The sequence below is a fragment of the Trachypithecus francoisi genome, unplaced genomic scaffold, assembly GCF_009764315.1.
Source record: "Trachypithecus francoisi isolate TF-2019V2 unplaced genomic scaffold, Tfra_2.0 Lachesis_group21, whole genome shotgun sequence".
NCBI lineage: Eukaryota > Metazoa > Chordata > Mammalia > Primates > Cercopithecidae > Trachypithecus > Trachypithecus francoisi.
This window is the reverse complement of record NW_022681467.1, coordinates 37,023,028-37,046,072: the sequence shown is the minus strand read 5'-3', so window position 1 is coordinate 37,046,072 and position 23,045 is coordinate 37,023,028. Positions and strand designations below refer to the sequence as shown.

At 43.9% G+C, this 23,045-nt stretch overlaps 1 protein-coding gene across 1 annotated transcript in view; it reads left to right on the top strand.

Annotated features, from left to right (window-relative positions):
• Window positions 1–23,045, top strand: part of CHD6 (chromodomain helicase DNA binding protein 6) — a 215,087-nt gene that overhangs the window by 157,496 nt on the left and 34,546 nt on the right. The window contains 10 exon segments of the mRNA XM_033186434.1: window positions 162–326; window positions 1,606–1,785; window positions 2,862–2,972; window positions 4,659–4,861; window positions 5,571–5,770; window positions 6,498–6,657; window positions 9,615–9,704; window positions 11,810–11,913; window positions 17,826–17,955; window positions 20,615–20,675. Coding sequence (XP_033042325.1) covers window positions 162–326; window positions 1,606–1,785; window positions 2,862–2,972; window positions 4,659–4,861; window positions 5,571–5,770; window positions 6,498–6,657; window positions 9,615–9,704; window positions 11,810–11,913; window positions 17,826–17,955; window positions 20,615–20,675 — 1,404 coding nt within the window.

The window sequence follows — 23,045 nt, the reverse complement described above, 5'->3', positions numbered from 1 at the left end:
TCAACCTTTGGGTATGAACTGTGTTCTGAAATCAGTCCCGTTACTTGTGACCGAGAGCTGGCCACTCACACCACATGACATGTAAGCACTCCCCTATTTCCAGGGCTGCTGCCGTTTTATATAGATGGTGACGTGATATATATGACCCTTCTTCTTCCCAGGCTCAGGCCCGATGTCACCGCATAGGCCAGAGCAAAGCCATGAAGGTGTACCGCCTCATCACTTGAAATTCCTACGAATGTGAGATGTTTGACAAGGCCAGCCTAAAGCTGGGTCTGGACAAGGCTGTTCTTCAGGACATCAACCGAAAGGGCGACACCAATGGGGTGAGTGTGATGGGACTACTCTGGAGTCTTAAGGAGCATTGGTCGCACAGCCCAGGCGGGCTTCTCTTACGGCTGTTTCAGGGTTCACTTTCGCTGCATTGACCCAGCCCTCACATCGTTATTGGGTAATTCCCTACAACCAGGCATGATTCAGAGTCAGGTCTCTGTGTTTTCTAGGTGGTTAAAGAAAATCTGTAGAAGCAGTTATGAGGTAGGATTGCCCAGCTTGGTGTAACATTTCAGTAAACAGTTTTTAACCGTGAGCATTAGAAGCTAGTAGATCTTAACATTGTATTTGTTACTGTGCCTTATCTCATACCTCAGACTTTGAGCTTTGAGAGTGTACTGGGACCAATTTTATCTGTGTCCACTTGGCCCCTAACAGTGCTCGGCGTATTAGAAACATAAAGTGCTGGATGGTCAGTAAATGAATGAATAAATTAGCAGCTTAAAATAAGGCAGTTAAAATATTTTTCACCCTCTGCGGGCATAAGAATTGCAGCTAAGATTCTTAAAGTGTCTTAAAGTATAGGCAGACAAAGCAGAATATCTCCTTAATCTCTGGGCTTAGGGCATCAAAGATTGGATGCCTAAACCTTCTAAATGAGTTGTCTTTAGTCCAGATGTTCCATATCCTCTTAACTATGCATATGTTGCTAAGTATCATACTTCAAGTTAGTCATGCAGAGAGTCATGGAATTCTCTCTTGTGATTGGTATAAAGAGAACCAGATTCTTAATTAGAACCAGAAAAGGGTGTTTGGAACCCCATTTCCTGTTTTCCTCAAGAGTTGAGAAGATCACATTTGTCATGGGATCATTTTTTTTTTTTAGTTGAGAAATGACTTCATTTACAATACTAATATACGTATTTATTTAATAATGAATAAATCATTGTTCTGCTTGTTTGGTACATCTGGAAGTTTTTAAAGATACAGGCTTTAACTAAAATATAAAGATGTCAAAAATATCATCTTCAATGGTGCATAGTTGTAGTGGCTTGTGACATTTGATAATAACCAACGTCCTGAAGACTGTTAGGGACCTTGAATCATGTGCTTGGCTTTATTTCAGAGCTGCCTATAGAGGACTATCTGTCTGCCCTCCCCAGAGTATCACATCTGGGTTTTCACTAGCTGAAGTTTGTTGCCCACGTCCTTTGTTCTTCTGACGTGTAGTTCATGGAGGAACTATGCACTAAACCACAAAAACCAGATTTGAGGCTGTTTTTCTTCTATACATTTTTCCACTTTGTGAGTAGCCTTTGGTGACCTGTCCAGGTACAGCAGCTCTCAAAAATGGAGGTGGAGGACCTACTCCGGAAAGGTGCTTATGGAACCTTAATGGACGAACAAGATGAAGGTTCCAAGTTCTGTGAGGAAGACATAGACCAGATTCTGGAGAGGAGAACGCACACCATCACCATCCAGTCTGAGGGGAAAGGGTCCACTTTTGCCAAGGTACAGGGCCTTCTCTCCAGAGCTGTTGGGGGTGGGAGAGAAAAAAAAAAAAAGTTTGTTCTCTGAAACCCATTAGCAGGGCTTCTCTTTCTCTGAATGCAAATCCTAGAAATTGGCTGCACATTTAGTCTGTGTGCCTATCTAAAGATATAGATCCTTAAAGGAGGAAGGAAGTCTGAATAGGTAGTCAGGGGCTATACAAAGAAAATACCACTTCTCATCTTTGAGAGCTGATCTTTAACAGACAGAATAAACACTCCTATTCTCAGTTGGCTCTATTTGCAAGGACTGCTCTGAAACCTTCCAGTGGACATCTTGATTTCCTTATAGACCACTTCTTAATCACCAATAGAGAGCGGAAGCTCCAGTGAACACTCCATTCCCCAAACTCAAGCAATTAGTTTGTTTATTTAATGGGAAAGATATTTTACTTAAAATTCCCAGCTTCTAGTCTGGGTGCCTCTTTTCTCTGCTGTTGAGGCCACTGGATTTAAAACTTAGCAGATCACTCTCAGGTTTTCCGTAGCCACAGCCACTGCAGAGTCCTGTGAGAGCTTTGCGACCTGTTTGATTAAATCTCCTGTTTGGTGACACCTAGAAGTTTTTTAGTGGGACGTTCTGTGTTTTATAAGGAGAATATGGGTGAACGATCCCTTGTCTCTACACCTCATACTGCCCAGCCCAGTACCTTTTCCATAGCAGACATTTGGTAACTGTTGCACTGAAAAAAAATCTAGAAAAGTTTTAAGAGTTAACTCTTTCACAGGGAACTAGACACCAAGTGGCACATTGCCGTTGTCTTCCAGGGTTTGCCTTCCTGCTTCCAAGCTTAAGCTCCAAAAAAAATGATCCCTTCAGTTGAAATTGTAATTTGCTCACCCAATCTTTAAAATAAAAGGAAAAAGTAAGAATAACCTTGAGATTTTCACATTCATTTTGGAAGCCCTGTTAAGGGTTTGATTTTGAATGCAAATAGATAATATACTTAGGTTTCTCCTGTATTTGAAGTAACACTGGTGTTTTATTAGTTTGTACTGTGTTCAAGCACAGTTTATTAATTCTTGTCTTCTTCACAGGCTAGCTTTGTGGCTTCAGGAAACAGAACAGATATTTCTTTAGATGATCCTAACTTTTGGCAGAAATGGGCTAAAATAGCTGAACTGGACACTGAAGCAAACAATGAAAAGGTACAGCATAATAATATTTTATTCCATGGAACATTCACTTATGTCATACATGATAGTAAATTCCTACACAGCTCAAGTCATTATTTACTCTTGAGTCTTGGTTCTTAAATGATATTTGTACCATACTTGAAATATGCCTGGCGCATAGACAACACTCAGTAAATCTTAACTGTTGTCATTTTTAAATGGCCATTCAGTCTGTTGGGCACCTGGGAAATTAGATGGAGGCAATTAGAACTGGAACTGGACACAGGGTCAAGTTCAGGCCTCTGTCTCAAGCCAACATTCTGTCCCTTGCATGTGACTATTTTATTTCTATTTCAACACTTCCTGTGAGAGAAACTTCACACATAATAGGAAGAGGGAAAAAGCATGACAAAAGTTTGTTGGCTTTACCTCCATTCTTTCAGTGTCTCATGTTTTCTTAATTCTAAACATGAGAAAGAGAATGGACTTTGGAGTGAAACCAGAGTATGCCTTTGGCTGAAGTACTTGACCCCCACTGAGATTAGTAGAAGAGGAGGTGGTGAGGCCCACGCTGTGGGGTTACAAGGTAGCATTTGTGGATATAACTGGCACCAGTGCCCAGCCCACTGTGAGGCACCTGTTAAATGTTGGTTTCCCTTCCTTCATCTCTGACCCTGTCACCTCAGTTCAGGATGAGTGTCTTCTCAGGTAAGTATTGAACTCTCATGGTTCCACAGACCCGGGAGACAGTCCCTCCTTGTAGCTAGCTAATTCAGTAACCAGCACCCAGCCAGAACCACCACAGGTTGCTTAATCCAGCCCCTTCTCTCCTATAAATAGAAATGCTGATTTTCCTCATTTAAGAAGATCCTACAGTCCCCTTTAGTAACCTGTTCTAAGTGTTTCACAGTGTCACAATCAAGAAACTACTGTGTGTGCAGGACATTGGGTCCAAGCAGAGGAAGAAAGCACTGTGGCTCTGTAGCCAGGCAGAAGCAATTGGAGCCTTCTTTGTTGGGAAGCACAGTGATCAAAGCAGGGATAACACTGGACATTTGTTATCTGGGCTGTGTGGAGTACTCAGGAAGTTAACCTGGCTTGGGGAAGAGGTATAGGGAGAAGGAGTGAGGAGCAGGAAGCAATGGAGACTATAGAAGACACATGGCCAGGGGAGCCATCAGAGTGACTGAGGCTCCTGAGCTGGAGATGGTATTTTCAGTGAAAGGCAAAGGGTTAGTGGATAGAACCAGTCGAAGGCAGATAAATAAAGTAGGAATATGCGTTTGTCTTCAGAAAGTTGCTGAGCAGATGGAATTCTCTGGCTTGTCTTGTCTCCAGAGTGCAGACTGCTCTCTGCATGCTGGGCAGAACAGCTGGGTCTTCACCACTCCAGGCTTTCTTAGCAAGAGCTGACCACCACTTCGGTCACTGGGGGGGCCTTGCCTGCCCACACCCTGGGTAGAATGACTACAGAAAGAACAGATGGTGACAAGCAGCACTGGGGGCCAGGGAGCACACCAACTTGAGCAAGTCCCAGAGAATCCTGTCTCCTTGTCCTGTGGTCATGGAGACAGCAGATGTGCTGGGAAGAGCCTTTAGTGCTGGAGGATGAGACAGGGGCATGGTTCTATCCCAAATGTGTCCTGGGGATACACTTACACATTGTGATAGGAGTAGAGAAAAGAGGACTTTCTTCCCAGTAGTCCTCTCCATTTCTAGGAAAGCTTAGTAATTGACCGACCTCGCGTGAGAAAGCAGACCAAACACTACAATTCGTTTGAGGAAGACGAGCTCATGGAGTTTTCAGAGTTAGACAGCGACTCAGATGAAAGTCTTACGAGATCCAGGCGCCTCAATGACAAAGCCAGACGCTACCTCCGAGCGGAGTGCTTCCGGGTAGAGAAGAACCTGCTCATCTTTGGGTGGGTATTGGCTCTGCTTGGTTTTGTTGCTGTTGTTGTTGTTTGTTCCCCTCTGTTTTTCAGTCCCCAAGATTTGTCTAGGATGTCTCTCCAGTCACCTTTGGGATTATAGGGCAGAGGGGGATCTTTTGGAGCAAGAGAGAACCATGCCTTCTGCCCACAATCCCTCTCAGTCACCATGTGCTCTGCAACCACAATGCAGACATGCCATGGTTTTCTCATATGCCTGTCACAGCAAATCTCTGGTACTAATTTGCTGTCTGGTACTGATTTCCTGCTTCCCCCCATCCCCCAAGGATATAGGAGGAGTCCACACAACAGATGTTATAGTCAAGGCATGATTCATGCGGGGCTTTGACTCTGGTAGAAATCAAAGGTTCAGCTTCTGTGAGCTCATCATTGCTTTTGAATAATGCTGCTGGACTCTTTAATTCCGAATTTATTCCCTGCTCCCAGTATTTTGGTCCCTCCGTTTTTAACATTGCAGTGGCCATATGAAGTTCTCAGTGTCCAACGTCCACCTTAGTGATATTTGGTGTGCTACAGTCAGGTGGTCCTCAAAGGCCTTTCGGGACAAAGCCCTTGGGATGATTAACAGACCTACAGAGAACAAAAGCATGTATGGCTCTTGTTTCTCCTCCTGTGGGGAGGCTGCATGCATGGCCTGGCCCATCCTCCCTCCAACACCTGTCTGTATGTCCACTGTCAGCTGGGGCCGGTGGAAGGACATCCTGACTCATGGCCGATTCAAATGGCATCTGAACGAGAAGGACATGGAGATGATTTGCCGTGCCCTCCTGGTGTACTGTGTCAAGCATTATAAGGGGGACGAGAAGATCAAGAGTTTCATTTGAGAACTGATCACACCTACCAAAGACAGGCAAGCCCAGACCCTCCAGAACCACTCAGGTGAGAGGTGGCAGGGCCACACCTAAGAAGCACAGATTCCCATGCACTTCATTCCCTCTTCCTCTGCAGGGCTGTGTTGCTGTGCTTTGGGAGACTTCTCTTTCTCAGATGTTTTTCAGAATGTTACCAGTGGGAAAAGATGTTGCTTTCAGTTCTGCCTCAGAATCTCCCAGTGTTACCTGTGATATTTTGTTTAAGTACAACTGGGCCCTCTTAAAGTTTCCCGCATCCGGTCCTGCCCACTAACCTGAGTGTCACACGGGTTCCCCCTCTGAATTAGGGATGCACACTCAGTGCTCTCTGACTTGCCTTTTGCATTTCACCATCCTGTCCCTGTCCCACCTCTGTCTGTGCCTTTTCTTGTGCCACACTCCTTCTTCCCTGTCCTTGGTTAAGGCTCCCCTTGAAGTTTCAAGTCAATTACTCCTTTTCTCCCAGCCAGGTTGTAAGTTCCCAAAGGGCACAGGTTATGTTACACCTTTCTTAATCCTCACAGGGTACTTGGGAAATCTTACTGACAGACTAAGTGGTCCTGGAGTTTGTTTACTAAGGAGGAGACCAAGTGCATGGCCTTCCCACCACCACCATCTATGGGCTAAGGAGTAGGGTGTGCTATCCAGACCACAGCCCAACTCTGTTCTAACAAACCCCAGTCCAGCTCTGTTCTAAAACTTGTGTTTAACCCCCCTTGGCTATCCACTTGCCCTATGCTCTTTTTCTGTTTCAGGCTTGTCTCCCCCAGTCCCTAGAGGGAGGAAGGGGAAGAAGACGAAGAACCAACTACTAATCCCAGAGCTAAAGGATGCAGATTGGCTGGCCACCTGCAACCCCGAGGTGGTCTTGCATGATGACAGCTATAAGAAACATCTCAAACAGCACTGCAACAAGTGAGTGTCCCTCCTCCCATACCCTGGTGGCAGCCGGGCTCAGACTGCTTCGATTCCTGGGAACGTCACAGGGAGACTGCTTCATGCTCTTGTGCTACTTTCATGCGAGGTCTAGAAAGACAGGATGTGTTATCTGTGGTCTCAGCTGGGTCAGAATTCATGTTACAGGTCCTGTAACTCCTTTAACAGTACCTCTGCTCTCCCACAGAATCTGGCCCCTCTGCCATTGCATTGTATATACCTCTGAGGATTTTTCTGTTTTGACTCTCAAAAACCAGTGAGTTCATCCTCTGCCCCTGAGGTCACATTAACAAGGGCAGAACATTGTGGCCTTAGTCGTTGCCACTCTCACCCTCCTCTTCCAGTTTGCTGTTGCCATTCATGCCCTTCAGTTATTTGATAGGCATGCATTTAAGGTAGTATGCTTTGTATCTGTAGGCTAACAGCTGGGGTTGAGTGGGATGGAGGCAGCAAAAAGAAAACAGTGATTGAAAATGAAACTTTGTTCATATGTAGTTTAGTCTTGGGGACTTAGGGCATTCAGCGACAAGTGGCAAGTTTGCATGTGGATATTTGCACCACTGTGCAATGTATCTGACCCTTGAAATGTTGTAATTCATGTCAAAGTCATGCAAGAGTTATCTTCCCAGCATTCCTGGTAGGCAGTGTGAGGGCGTCCGGTTGCATACCTCTGGTAATCAAGAATTTATTACCTTATAGGTTAAGAGCTTTTGCTTGGGTTTTCCCATCTCCCTGTAACATCTTCTTAATGATTCTGTAGTTGTTGGGTTGTGTGGTGTTTTTTTCCTCTTTTACAGATAAAGTTTAATCCTTTCCCTTGATCACCTCAAATATTTGAAGATAAGTCTCATGCCCAATACTGTAATAAAAACTATTGTACACAAAAGTACAAGCTCTTCAGAGACAGCAGTAAGCACTCAATGTGTTGTTATTATTAGCACAATTATTATTTTATCCATGAAATTATCATCTAAAGAACCTTTAAAAAGTGAAAAAGCACTGTTTCAAATCCAAGCTAAAAGCAGACAGGATAATGGTTATTCACTGGGGGTGGGATAGTAACTGGAAGGGAATACCAAGGGGACTTAAGGGAAAATAGTCTGCTTCCTGATCTGGATGCTGAATACACATGTATGTTTTGTTTGTAGGAATTCATTAAGTTATACATTTTTGCATTGTGCACATTATGGAAGTATATTTCACATCAGTAAAATACTTTTAAAAAGAAAAAAAGGATATGTCGCCACCCAAAATATTAATGGATTGTTTTCTTTGGCTAAACCAAGGGCGTTGCAAAGCTGCTGCAGCTGTGTGTCCCTTGGAGTTCAGATGCCAGCTGGGAGGAGGGACTGGCTAGAAGGAATTGTCCATCCATCCTCTGAATTTATTTCCCTTCCATTTGGAGGAGAATTGAATATTATTGGCTTTAAATTCTGTTCTCTCATGCTGCAGATATTGTCAGACATCAACACGTTTGTTTCTCTTTGTGGAAATGGAAATAGCTCTCCCTGTCTTAAGGAGACAGACATTTTCAGGAAAGCCCTACTTTAATTGAGCTAAGTCTCAGCAGGCAGGACTCTGCCATTCTGTTGTAGTTTTTACTAAGGAGGCTGTCAGCTATGACCATCTACAAATTAAGGATTGGCAGTGGTTGTAAATTCTTAAGAGTTCTCATTCTCTGGGCTTTAAAAATAAACAAACAAACAGGTTGGGTGTAGTGGCTCACGCCTATAATCCCAGCACTTTGGGAGGCCGGGATGGGTGAATCATCTGAGGTCAGGAGTTCAGGACCAGCCTGGCCAATATGGTGAAACCCCATCTCTACTAAAAATGTAAAAAATTAGCCAGGTGTGGTGGCGGGCACCTGTAATCCCAGCTACTCGGGAGGCTGAGGCAGGAGAACAGCTTGAAGCCGGGAGCGGGAGGTTGCAGTGAACCAAGATTGTGCCATTGCACTCCAGCCTGGGCAACAAGAGCAAAACTCCATCTCAAAAAATAATAATAATAATAAATACTCTCAGAATTATTTGAGTTGATTGACAGCTGAGATGAGAAATGGTATACCAGAGATAATAAGGGTTCTTTGCAATCTGTATGTTCTGACTTTGTGTGTTTCCACTTACAACTTGAGCCCACAGTGGCACTTTCTACCCAGATCTAATAGATAGAAATTGTGCTTTCTTAGAGGCCTTTGTCATAGTCCATTTTCTGCTGCTATAACAGAATACCACAGACTGGGTATTGGCTCATGACTCTGCGGGCTGGGATGCCCAAGAGCATGATGCCGGCTTGTGGGCAAGGGTCCTCCGATGGCGAAAGGCATTACTTTTGTTACATACCTATAGCATCCGGCAAGATGCAGAGCATATAGTAGTTGCCCGACAAATACTTGCTTAATTGCTTTGTCTGAGACATGTTTGATGCATTCCCATGGAGCCTGACTGTGGTCCATACAGAATAAAAATGAATTGAGCACCTCAGAAGAGAAGACATACTGCCATGAAAAATAGACACTTGCCTTTATTCATTTATTCATTTAACTGTGTACAAGTGAAACTGTTTGAAAGCACCACTGTTCACCCTACTCACTCTTCAGTAGCTGGCCTTTCAGAAGCCACCTCTGCCTAAGAGGTCACTGTGGCCACATGGAAGTGGGGAGTACTCTCAAAGATGAGAAGCGCTGTCTGTTCCTGCTGCCCCCTGTGGCTCACAGGATGATCTAACAGATAACTGATGTAGTCTTTTTTTTTTGTAAAATGGGAATGAGAATAATAATGTCTGCCATAATGTTTTGTTTCTCTAGTGCCTTCTCTTCTATTGCTTCATAATATTAACTACATGGGAATGTCCAGAATTTCCCAGTGTTAACTTGGGCATGTGGTTCACAGACAGTTATGGTTCTAATTTGTTTGCAATAATGTGTTCAACTTTCATAGAGTACTTTTGCAAGTCCGGATGCTGTACTACCTGAAAGGTGAAATACTGGGAGAAGCAGCTGAGAAAGCATTTGAAGGAACTCCTGCCAGGTAAAACAAATCAAACTTAACATGTCAACATTAAAGAATTGACATAAAATGCCTATTCATGGAGCTGGCCAAACGTGCCTGTGCTTAAAGAGGCCCATGTTCCTCCTACCCCCTGCCCAGGACCAGTGACCCGGATGGGAGAACAGGCAAGTAGAATAAGGACAATTCATCAGGTCATCTACAAATAAAATAAAGGAGAAAACCATTTCTTAGAAACCTAGCTTTTGGTGTTAGTTCATTTTATTTCCCTCAAAAGTGTTGTAAATTTTCTTTTGAAACAGTCATTTACTGTAGAATGAGTGTCAGTTACTGATCTGACATGTATAGACTGGAAGTTTTACCCACCATCCCATTCTTTGCGATAGTACTCATATACATATTTCTTTTATTTGCTGATCATATGAATAATATGTGTGGCCTATTTGATTTGTTGCATGTTAGTTTTGCAAATTAGTGTTTTGAAAGCTATAGAATCCTGTGGGAGTATCCCAAGATTTCCAAGAGTGAGGCTACCAGGTTCTCAACTGGCCCTTAATAAAGCTGTCAGAAAGACCCAGTTTGTAAATGGGGTAACCAGGTGCAGTTTGCTAGCCCTGTGCACACCTGTCATTCCTAGAGAATACCAAGAGTGCTGATATTCGGACTTTGTGTTGAGATTACCTGGGGCCATGGTTTCTTCTTTCTCTTGCTTTCCTTTGGACAATGCTAGTGTCTCTAGAGTTCATAGGAGCTCTAAAGTAAGAGGGAGGGACATAGACAACCCTACCCATGGGGCAACTTGTAATCAGGGCCAGGCTTCTCAGCAACTGTTGTCACTTTTTATGCCTTTCAGAGTCACTGTTGTAATTTCCAGCAGGGATGCGGAGGTTGTGTGTTTGATAGACAGGTTCAATTTGACTCTTATAAATGCAGCAGAATTCTGCCTGATAATTTCCATCAGGTGTTACCTGGCAGAAGTAGTCTGAACTTACCACTGTCATGTGTAGGAAGTCATAGGTGGTAGCTAGGTAGAACACGGAGAGAGTAAGTCCGCTGCCCACCCTCTTCCTTCCTCTGCATTCCTCTGTCTCTTACTGCTCCTGTTAAGGTTGAAAACCTTCTTGTGGAGAAGTTGCCATGAGACGTGAACAGCAGTTCATCCCAGAGAAGTCATTCAGCCATGGCACTGTGCAGGCAGAGCCATGGATCCCTGGAAAGGTGGGGGTCAGGAAACACTACCCCCACAGAGGAAGCTGGACCTGGTAGGGAGCATTCAGTCCTGTGTCACAGTAAGAGCCTGACGGAAGAAGAAACTTCGGAGGCAGCTGGAGGGGGAGGGAGAAGCCATCCAGGTGCATGCTATTCCCTAAACCCCAAAGCCTTAAAGAGCGAGGATTGTACTCAGATGAATGAGGACAGTGAACTTAGGGTTTATATGAGCTCTCAAAACACGGACAGAAACTCAGAGAGGGGCTAACACCTGCATGTCTGGCCTAGGGTGAGTTATGTGCATCCCTCTGGCCAGGGGCAATGCAGTTTTTGACCATTTTTAATCTAATGGACCACTGCCAGGAGGTGCCACCTGTTATGGCACTTACCCTCTGAAAGGCCTCCTGATATACCCACCTGTTCCAGAGTGGACTCTTGTTCTTAAATGGTATGTAAAATCTCTACTTGTTGCGGCAACATACTGAGCCACGATGATTTGGGTACTATTTTAAACATTCAATCATGTATGAATTCAACTGTTGGGGAAGCTCTACCTTCAGATGTCCAATATATCAATGGCCTTTGCTGTGGTTCACATAAGGTGCACATTAGAACTCCATACATGTGGATCCCAAATTGCCACGCTGGACCAACTGACACTGGGTTCTCCAAGAGGTGCTTCAAGACTGTGTCAGGCTGTCAAAGGTGGAGCCTGGAAATCAAGTACTTATGCTTAAATCACTCCCTAAGTGATTCTCATGCAAAGCTCTGGTTGAGAAACGATGACCCATAGCCTTCCTAACTCTTTTGTTTATTGTTACCTTAGCATCTCAGCATGCCACTAGGACTGTGGCCTAATACCAGGATTGGGCCGGTAGCTTTTGTGTTGTTTTGAGTCTACACCCTTCCTTCCCTAGGGAGCTGGATGTGCCTCTGCCCGACATTGACTACATGGAGATCCCAGTGGATTGGTGGGATGCTGAAGCCGATAAGTCCCTTCTCATTGGCGTGTTCAAGCATGGTGTGTATTTCTCTGAAGGCGTTCCCTTCTGGATCAGTTTCCCCCAGGAAGGATGAGTTCAGCTGCTCTAAGCTCGGCATGTTCCTGCAAAACTCCATCATTCCGTTACACATTCATCTCAAAAAGTAGAGCTTCACTGCTGCCCCCTTGGAACTTCCACCAGAGGAATATATGGCTCACAGTAATACTGCGAATATTGTATTATTGAGGAACATTCAGGCCACAAAGAACCTGTTTGGTGTATATCTTCCTCCCTTGCTTGTCCATGCTGTCAGATATGGGACTGCCTCTAATAGTCCCAGTGCCTGGCACATAGTAGGCACCTTGAATGAAGGAGTAAACAAATGGTGGGAAATGCTAAGTTTCAGCATTTCATATATGTGCAGAATTATAAGGTCATTCTAGATAATCTATATATTCCTAGTGTGTATCTTTTACTCCATTGGCATTTTAAAAACTAAGCACAGAAGATAGCATAGACTATCTTTTTTAAAAATTTGGTAATTGAGCCACTAAAGGGGACTGAGAGGTTTTTTAAACACTTAGAAAAACTGAAGTAAGTGCTCCCTTTCTTCACCTCTGGCAGTGTTTTAAACAGCTGCCCTTGCTTTCAGCCAGCTGCCAACCATTAAAATGAATGATGAAAGGGTCCAGTGATAGTCACCCATAGTATGCCTGATAGACACTTTCCCTGCCAGGTGAATCCACAGAAATTCTAAAATGAGGAGCAAGGTTTAAAGTGAAAAGAATTAGGTATACCTGACTTTAGCTATCAACTCCACTGCTTACTAAATGTGTGGCATTGGGCAAGTCATAAGCTTCTCTGACTTATTTTCTCACTTATACAATGGAGGATGTATAGTATCAAAACAGCCTACCTAGGGATTGTTTAAAGATTAAATATTACATTAAATGTAGACCAGCTAGAACAGTGCTTGGTACATACGAGGTGCTAGGTGCTATTCCACTCTACCATATTACTCTACCTTTGGAAGGTTGTTAACTTTCTCATGCATGTTCTTTAAAGGGAATTCTTCAACTTTTACAGGCTAACCAGCTATATTTAAGTAACAACCATGCCTATACATATTTTAATTTGGAATCCACTCAAAACTTGCATGCTGGTATTGAGAATGCAGGCTTCAGTGGTGCAGTGCTGCTGAGAACCCTTTGTCAAACCGCTGGGGTTAGGCTAAAGCGGTGCTGTCCAGTAGAACTACATGCGATGATCGAAATGCCCTAATTCTGCACTGTCTGCTGTGGAAGCCACTAGCCCTGTGTGGCTGTTGAGCACTTGCAATGTGACTAATGTAACTGAGCAAGTGTATTTGTATGTACTTTTAATTAATTCAAATTTAAATAGCCCCATGGCTCCTCTGTTGTGACTCCTCTGTTGTTTGTTGTTACTTTAGCATCTGTTACTAGCATCTGTTAGTGGCTCCTCTGTTGGACAGTGCAGAGGTAGAACTCAGCTCCAAAGTAGAAAGAAGTGTGTGACCTCCCTGTTAGTCACAGGGGACCACAGTGCAACCCAGACTTGGTTTAACCTAGTTTTGGAAGGACCCCAGAAGACGACAGGCTGCTAAAGACAGACAGATTCCAGAGCATCTGAATTTGGTGTGTGGGGAAGGTCCAGTGACCCTGGGTCTCATTTCAGTGGTGGTTTTAGGGCACATTGTCAGATCCCTGCATGGCAACAACATGCTGTGAAAAGAGAACACATCTGAAGTCCCAGAAGTATGGCAGGTAGAATTTAGATGCTGCTACTTCTTCCTCCCCCACCCCAACACACCCACTATAGACATAGAGAAAATCAAGGCATATCAGGACTTGGAAGAAATAAGGCAAGTCCCCAATGCAGAAGCCATTTAAAGCAGAACTGAAAGCTTAGGGGGCCAATATGATAGTGGACCAGAGGCACTGGGTTTTTAATACCCACAGACATGGAAAACATGGCCTTGAAAGGGTTGCCCCTCCAGGAAAGGGAAGCAAGAAAAAGCTCTCTGGTCCAAGAAAGCAGAGCTAAAGAAACAGATCCCTGAGAGATAAAGAGATGAAGACATGAAAGAGAAGATGAGACGTAGAGGACAGAGTGAAGTTGACATCCAAGAGGTGAAACAAGACATGCCCAGAAAATACTAACAACAACCCAGTAAGGCAAATCAGTATCACACACAGTCTGTGAGGCAAAAAGCATCATTTTTCATTGTGTAATGAAAGGGGGTCATTACGCAATGATGATAGATACAACTCACTGGGAAGATATAATAATTCTCACATGAAGGACACAGCCTCAGAATGTGTAGAAGTGGACAGGAATCTAAGGAGGTCCAAGACGCTTTCTCACCTGGAAAAGACAAGTTATTTTTGGTGCTCCACTTTCTAGTTTCCTAATCCCTAATCACCATTCAGTGTATTGGGATTAATCAGTTGATCTCTTAGTCTCATATTGGAGATAGAGTCAGCCCAGATGATACATAAGGTCGCTCCCAAACTCTTCTGCTCATTGAAGCAGGTTTGGGGAGTATAAATTGTTTTTCCTGATCACACCTGTGAGATGTTAAGATGACACTTCATCACTAAATTCCATTCAGAATCTCACAGATTGTCAGTGGAGGTGAACTTGGAATTTACAGTTACACCTGAGGGGCAGAGGCCTTGAAGGTGACTTGTGCAGTGTTTGAAGTGTCTCATTGTACAGGATGAGTTTAGCAGATAATGCTAGAAAGACAAGAGAAGAAACAGCCTCTGTTCTCAGTGCTAAGAGACTAATCCTAAGCCATAAATGCAGACTCTGCATAGGGCCAGATCAGTTTAGTTGGATGGTTACATTGGAGTCAACTTAGATGAGGTTGGACAGATGCCTCATGGGCCCATCCTCCTTGGCACCCTCCGGAGTCATCAGATCCTGCCCCTGCCTGGCTGCTACCTATTCCATGAGCTTAGTCTTAGACCTGTCTTCATCTGGGTAGCACATCTGATCACCCCTTTCTAATCTTAGCCCTCATCACAGTTTAACCAAGCACACACAACATGTCTTACCAGGTGACAGCTTCTCAGATAGTCAGCAGCTCTGGAGATGTGATACTCGGCCATTTTCAGAAAGCCAGTCTGTCTAGTGTTCACTTTTCAGGGATATTGTGTCAGGAAGCCCTCTTCACTTCACCTGCATGCCTTGGTTAAGTGTGAGCTGTAGGGCTGCAACCATTTTCTTTGTTAAGAAACACATGACTATTCGTTGACTGAGGTTTTGTGAATTTTTTTTTTTTTTTTTTTAAGAGACAGTGTCTCACTCTTGTCACTCAGGCTGGAGTACAGTGGCGTGATCACAGTTCATTGTAGCCTTGAACTCCCAGGTTCAAGTGATCCGTCCACCTCAGCCTCCCAAGTAGCTGGGGCTACAGGTGCACACCACCATGCCTGGCAAATTTTTTTTTGTTTTTTTTAATTTTTTGTAAAGAGGGGATCTCATATGTTGCTTAGGCCGGTCTCGAACTCCTAGACTCAAAACAATCCTCTTGCCTCCACCTCCTAAAGTGCTGGGATTACAGGCGTGAGCCACCATGCCCGGCCTTGTGGATCTTGTAGTCCGCTCCAGACAAAGCCTGCTGTAACCCTGTTAAATGAGATGAATATAGCCATGGATCCATCTCCAAGCTGACCCCATTAGCACTGGCTTAGTTTTTGGTTGGAGCTTTAGCCTGCAGCAAGAAGGCTTCTGTGGCAAACCTGTTCTAAATGATGCTCTTGACAGCTCAGTTGGGTTGAGTGACTGCTGCCCCTCCAAGGTAGCCTGGATCTGTGAAATTTTCCATGACATACGGACTTTAGTATTTCTGTTGATATTCTTAGCAGCTTATAGACTAAGTGAAAAGAGGCAGGCAGCGGACACCCCCTCACAGGCCTGTCACATTGCTGTTTGTCTTTGTATTGCTGTTGCAGCTCCTACTCGCCTCTTTTCAGTACAGTTGTTAGGGTTTTCTAGGGGACTAAAATAGTCATTCTTCCTCGCCTCCAGCTTCACACCTAATTGAGAAATAAAATTACTGAATCTGTCTCTAGGCTTCAGATCCACACATGACAAGAGAAAGTCTACAGAATAAAAACTTGCCCAGGTCAGGGAGGGTCCCAGCCTGTTCCATGCCTGAGCACAGAGTGTGAAGGTGGTATACTCCTGGACAGTTGGCCTCCCTCAGTAGTAAGGGGACAATAAGGGAAGGATTTCACCATCTCACCTGTCATTTAAATTACCCCTCTCGGCCGGGCGTGGTGGCTCAAGCCTGTAATCCCAGCACTTTGGGAGGCCGAGACGGTCAGGAGATCGAGACCACCCTGGCTAATACGGTGAAACTCCGTCTCTACTAAAGAATACAAAAAAAAAAAACTAGCCAGGCGACGAGGCGGGCGCCTGTAGTCCCAGCTACTTGGGAGGCGGAGGCAGGAGAATGGCATAAACCCGGGAGGCGGAGCTTGCAGTGAGCTGAGATCCGGCCACTGCATTCCAGCCTGGGCGACAGAGCCAGACTCTGTCTCAAAAAAAAAAAAAAAAAAAAAAAAAAAAAATTACCCCTCTCTTCATGAGGAGCAGGTGGAGAAACTGACTGGAACCTCCTTAAAAGGAGTATTGGGGAAGTTTCTCTTTTGATGTGAGCTGAGACAGGAACATGGGGAAAGGGTGAGAGCGATTCTTCTTCCTACGACAATGATTGGAAGAGAAATAATCTGAGCAAAATCGACTCATCTGGTCAGTTGTTTGTTCAGTCTGTACCGTGTCAGGCCCTTTGCTAGATACTGACTATATAATGATGAGCAAAAATAGATACAGGTTCTGCTCCTAGGAAGCTCACGACCTTATGAGAGACTTAGAGCAGTCAAGTAATTGCCGTAAGGCATAAGTGAGTAAAGAACATAAGGCACTGCAGAGCTTCTCATGCCAGGTACCCCATGTGGGCAGCACCTGTCATGGAGATGGCAGGAGAGCCACTGTGAATTAAAAGATCAGCTAGCCACAGCTCCTCAGGGAAAAGAACCAGGTGCTACCTACAGCGTGAAGGATACAACTGCATCAACAGTGATAACGAGAACAAAAACCAAGATAGAAATGAAATACCAAGCAGTAAAATCAGGTTTGTTCCTAAGAGCCAGGCTGGTTCTTATTTACACTCAGCTCTTCCATCTCCTGTCATGGGGACTCTGCCTTTTATGTGGCCAAATGCTGTCTCATTCTAAGAGTACATTAGGTTCAATAAAATAAATCCTCACTCATAGACTTTATCAAACTGAAAATGAGGGTTATTAAAATTGTTTTGCTTCTTTTTTGAGGCCCCTCTTCGGGGTCAAAACACTGTCTGTTGTTAACTTTGGGGTGTGATGAGGAGCAATTCCAAAGCCCTGGCCAGTGTGGATTAAGATTCATACTGAGTTTGTGATACAGAGGCCACAGGTCTGTCTTAATGCAATAAACAATCATCGTAGTTCTCTTTAAATTTCAGTCCTGTCATCCATCATGTTCAGCTTCCCTTTCCAACACATGGGATAAAAGTGAGCTATAAGAAAACAAGGCCCACTAAGGACATAACAAGGTATCCAGTGTTGAGGATGGGGGAAGAAGTTGCAAAACCAACTCACAGGAAGCAGCAAACAGAATTGTATCTGTACAGTTGCATCTTTTCGTGGACACTGAGTATTTCCGTAAGCCATTGTTTATTGGTCAAACACTACTCAAAAGGTGTCCACTTTAGCACCAGGATCTTTCCCTGATAGTCTTATAGGATCTCATTAATCTTAAATAAGTTTTTTTTTGTGTGTTTGTTTTGTTCTTTACTAAATAAGGAAAACAAAAAGACTAGGGCCCAAAGCAAATGTTGTGAGTTCTAACGTGACTTCGGGCATTTCTCACCACTCTTGATCAGGTTATGAAAGGTACAAAGCCATGCGAGCAGATCCAGCACTTTGCTTCCTGGAGAAAGTTGGGATGCCCGATGAGAAGTCCCTTTCTGCAGAACAGGGTGTTACGGATGGGACTTCAGACATTCCTGAAAGGTGAGAAGCCACGTCGGCCAGCCCTGATGTGACGTGCCATGCCACTGATCTGTGACCCCTTCCTCATGCACCCAGCACACTTTGTATCTCTTCCTCAATGTCTGGCATCTCTCTACACCTTGCCACACTGCTGCTGTTTCTCATAATTTGAACCAAACACCGGTTCCTATTCCGCATGAGTTCCCCAGGCTGCCCACCTTTCTAAAAGCCTGCCCAGCTTTTTAACCATGCCCATCCCTTGTCTGGTCAGAGGATTCCTGTGGAAGAATTCAGACCTCCCATGCCTGGCAGAAAGCTAAGAACAGACATAAGCACAGCCTTCCTGACTTTGAACTAGCTCCTCAGCTGAAATGCCAGTGTTGTCTAAGGATTGCATCGTCCCTGAGCAACATGGATTTAGGGGCCGCTCCTTGACGGCCATGGCATTTCAGCTTGTCCATGGATTCTGTGCAAAAAAGTATGGAAAGCATCTCCTTTGACTGATTTTTATTTACTCTTGACATAAATACATAGGAAAACTAAATAAACAGCTAAAAATTGTAGTTCTTCAAATTATATCTATATTTTTGAAAACATAGCTTTTTTTTTTTTTTGAGATGGAGTCTTGCTTTGTCGCCTAGGCGAGAGTGCAGTGACACAATCTTGGCTCACTGCAACCTCCGCCTTCTGCATTCAAGCAATCCTCCTGCCTCAGCCTCCTGAGTAGCTGGAACTACAGGCACGCGCCACCATGCCCAGCTGATTTTTGTATTTTTAGTAGAGACGGGGTTTCACCATGTTGGCCAGGCTGGTTTTAAACTCCTGACCTCGTGATCCGCCCGCCTTGGCCTCCGAAAGTGCTGGGATTACAGGCGTGAGACGCCACGCCCGGCCAAAACATAGCATTTAGCTCTTAGCATTTATCTCTTAGTTTCTCCCCAAAAATAGCAGATACTGCTTTGCGTTGCCCAGGACTGTGGACAGACCTGAGAGTGTGGCACTGCCAGGAGCCCCTAACTATTTGCTGAGGCTAAGAAAAGTGTGCAGTGCATTTTCCATCTGTCCTTAACCCCTCATGATCACTTCAGCTGCCCCAGCATGTTTCTTGAGGACAGATAACAGAGGTGCATTCTGGGAGATGTTAACAAAGACCCATATGACTGGTGATTCTCATGTTACATTCAGTGATTCAGGGAAAACACTCCCTGGATGGGTGCCTGAATGTGGCATAAAGGCTATTTTTTGTGGGTTGGCTTTTCTTTCTACGGTTAAGCAGTAAAGTCAGGAGCTTATCTTGCCTCTAGGACTTGAGCAGCAAGGACAAGAGTATTTGGGACAGGAATATATCAAAGTCAGTTTTTTGGGTTTTTTTTTTGTTTGTTTGTTTGTGTGTGTTTTTTTGTTTGTTTGTTTGTTTGTTTTTTGAGACGAGGTCTCACTCTTTCACCCAGGCTGAAGTGCAGTGGCATGATCTCGGTTCATTGCAGCCTCCACCTCCCAGTTTCAAGCAATTCTCCTGCCTCAGCCTCCCGAGTAGCTGGGATTACAGGCACCCACCACCACGCCTGGCGAGTTGTTGTATTTTTAGTAGAGATGGAGTTTCACCATGTTGGCCAGGCTGGTCTCGAACTCCTGACCTCAGGTGATCCGCCCACCTCAGCCTCCCAAAGGGCTGAGATTGCAGGCGTGAGTCACTGCACCCACCCTCAAAGTTAGTTTTTAAAAGAATCATGAAAAACAGGTAGGCATCAGCAATAGTTAAGCTTACGACAGAGAAGACATTAGGCAGCTGAGCTAGCGTCAAGGGTCTGATGGTAACAAGGGGAAAATGTCCTTGTTAACCAGTGACAGCAGAGCTCCCTTCCAAGCCAAGGAGTGATTTTTGCCCAATGTGATTCTGTGGGAAGATTCTCTCCTACTGTGACCGGGGAGTTGCAACATTAGGCCTCATTTGATGTGCACAGCCTTCAGTTTCTAGAGTGTGTTCTTTTATCAGAATCACTTGTTCAGATGACTCTTGATGGGCAGGAATTACCTTTTTCTGAGCTTGCCTGAGTAGACATGAGGCTGGAGCCTCATGCTGCAGTCTCAGTTGAATAAAGGTCCTTGCCTGTAGAAGTGGTGACTGTTTGGTAATAGTTTCTTTCATTCTCAGTGTCTCTTGAGTTCTCCCACAAGGGAGGGAAAAACTAAGACTTGGAATGCCTGCGGTAGAAGGGATCTATTGTCAGCCCTCCTTGTCTGTGGATGCAGAACTCTCAGATACAGAGGGCTAACCAAGGGGCTTGATCATCTGCCGATATTGGTATCCCTGAGGATCCGAGAACCAATCCTCCGTGGATACAGAGGGCTGACTCAGAAGTCCCCCTTTATTCATGGGGATACCTGAAATTTCAGATAGTACCAAACCCTGTATAAACTGTGTTTTCTCCTATATGAACATACCTATGCTAAAGATTAATTTATAAATTAGGGACAGTAAGGGATTAACAGCAATAATAATAGAACAATTATAACAATATACCATAATAAAAGTTATGTAAATGTGATCTCTCTCTCTCGCCCTGTCTCTCCCCAAAAATATCTTAGTATTTTTGGACTGTGGTTGACCAGGGTAACTGAAACTGTGGATAAGGGGGACCTAGGTAGTATGTGATGCCTTTTTTTTACTTTTATTTAGAGGCAACACAGACAAAGAAGACAATGCTGAGGACAAAGTAGATGGCCTCCAGAAACAAATGGTGAGTCAAATGTGCAGTACTGGTTGTCTACACTGTCTTTCATATTAAGAAGGAAATTCCTGGCCGGGCGCGGTGGCTCAAGCCTGTAATCCCAGCACTTTGGGAGGCCGAGACGGGTGGATCACGAGGTCAGGAGATCGAGACCCTCCTGGCTAACACGGTGAAACCCCGTCTCTACTAAAAAATACAAAAAACTAGCCGGGCGAGGTGGCGGGCGCCTGTAGTCCCAGCTACTCGGGAGGCTGAGGCAGGAGAATGGCGTAAACCCGGAGGCGGAGCTTGCAGTGAGCTGAGATCCGGCCACTGCACTCTAGCCTGGCAGAGCGAGACTCCGTCTCAAAAAAAAAAAAAAAAAAAAAAGAAGGAAATTCCTATCTTGGTAGTGATCTGGGGGAACTTGATTGCATTGCTACAGTTACACTGCATTTTCCCCAACATTTTATTATAAAAACTTAAAATATACAGACTGCAATTGCATTTTTATTCCAATTAAACTTTTTATTTTGAGATAACTATGTATTTCAGAAGCAGTCACAAAATATAATACAGAAATCACATATACCTTTTATCCCGTTTCCCCTCATAGTGGCGTCTTACAATATCGTAGTACAGTATCACAATCAGGATACTGATATAGATAAAGATACAGGACATTTCCATGACCACAAAGATTCATCCTGTTGCTGTCTTATAACCGTATCCTCTTCCTTCTGCCTTCACCCCTCTTTAAATTCCTGGCAACCACTCGTCTGTTCTCTATTTTTTACGACTATGTCATTTTAAGAGTGTTCTATAATGGAATCATACAGTATGTGAACTTTGGGGATAGGCTTTTTCACGCAGAATAAGTCCCTGGGATTCATCAAGGTGGTCTTCTGTATCAACAGTTCATTCCTTTTCACTGCTGAGTAGTATTCAGTGGTTTGGAGGAACCACAGTTTGTTCAACTATTCATCCATTGAAGGACAGACATCTGGGTTGTTTCCAGTTTTTGACTATTAAGTCCACTGTAAACATTTGCATATAGATTTTTGTGTGAACATACATTTTCATTTCTCTGGGATAAATGCCCAGGAGTGTAATGGCTGGGTCATATGATAGTTACATGTTTTGTTTTTTAAGAAATTGCCAAATTGTTTTCCAGAGTGGCTGTACCATTTTACACTGCCACTAGCAATGCTTGAGAGATCCACTTTCTCTGTATTCTCCATCCTCACCGGCATTTGGTGTGGTCACTATTATTTACTTGAGCCATTCTGGTAGGTGTGTATAATACCTTGTTGTGATTTTAATTTGCATTTCTCTGATGGCTAAATGATGTTGAACATCTTTTATGTATTTAATCGCCATCTGTATATCCTTTTCAGTGAAATGTTTATGTCTCTTGCCTGTTTTCTAATTTCATTGTTTTAGTGTTGATTTTCTAGAGTTCTTTATATATTCTAGATACTAGTCTTTTGTCAGATACGTACTTTGCAAGTATTTTCTCCCACCCTGTAAGTGTGTCTTTTTAGGGAGGATCCCTTGAGCCCAGGAGTTCAAGACTAGCCTGGGCAACATGGTGAGAACTTGTCTCTATGAAAACTTTTTTTTAAAAAATGAAAAATCAGTTTGGCATATTTGTGGGTTCTATTTCTGAGTTCTCTGCTGTTTTCCATTTATCTATTTGTCTTTTCCTCTGCCAGTAGCACATAATCTTGAGTGCCGTAATACCATAAGTTTTAAAATTTGATAGATTGATACCTCCCACTTTTTTCTCCTTTTTCAAAATTGTTTGTGCTTTTCTTGTTCCTTTGGCTTTCCATATAAATTTTAGGATAATCTTATCCACAGAAACTGTTGCTGGGATTTTGATAGGCATTGCTTTAAACCTTTATATCACTTTGGGGAGATTTGGCATCTTCATTGAGTTTTTACAATACTGAATCTTACTATATACCTTTTCATTTACTTTTTTTTTTTTTTTTTGACTTAGGGTCTCACTCTTTCACCTAGACTGGAGTGTGGTGATGCAGTCATAGCTCACTAAAGCCTCGACCTCCCAGGCTCAAGTGATGCCTGCAGTTCAGCCTCCCAAGTAGTAGGGACCACAGGTCCCTACCACCACACCTAGCTAATTTTTTCTATTTTTCTATTTTTTTGTAGAGACAGGGTCTTGCTATGTTGCCCAGGCTAGTATGGAACCCCTGGGTTCAAGCATTCCTCCCTCTCCGGCCTCCCGAAGTGTTGGAATTATAGGCATGAGCCATTGTGCCCAGCCCTTTTCTAAGTTTTTGAGGTGGGAGTTTCTATATTAGTGATTTGAAACTTTTCTGTTTGTCTAAAATATGCATTTAGTGCTATAAATTTCCCTCAGCCTTGCTTTAGTTA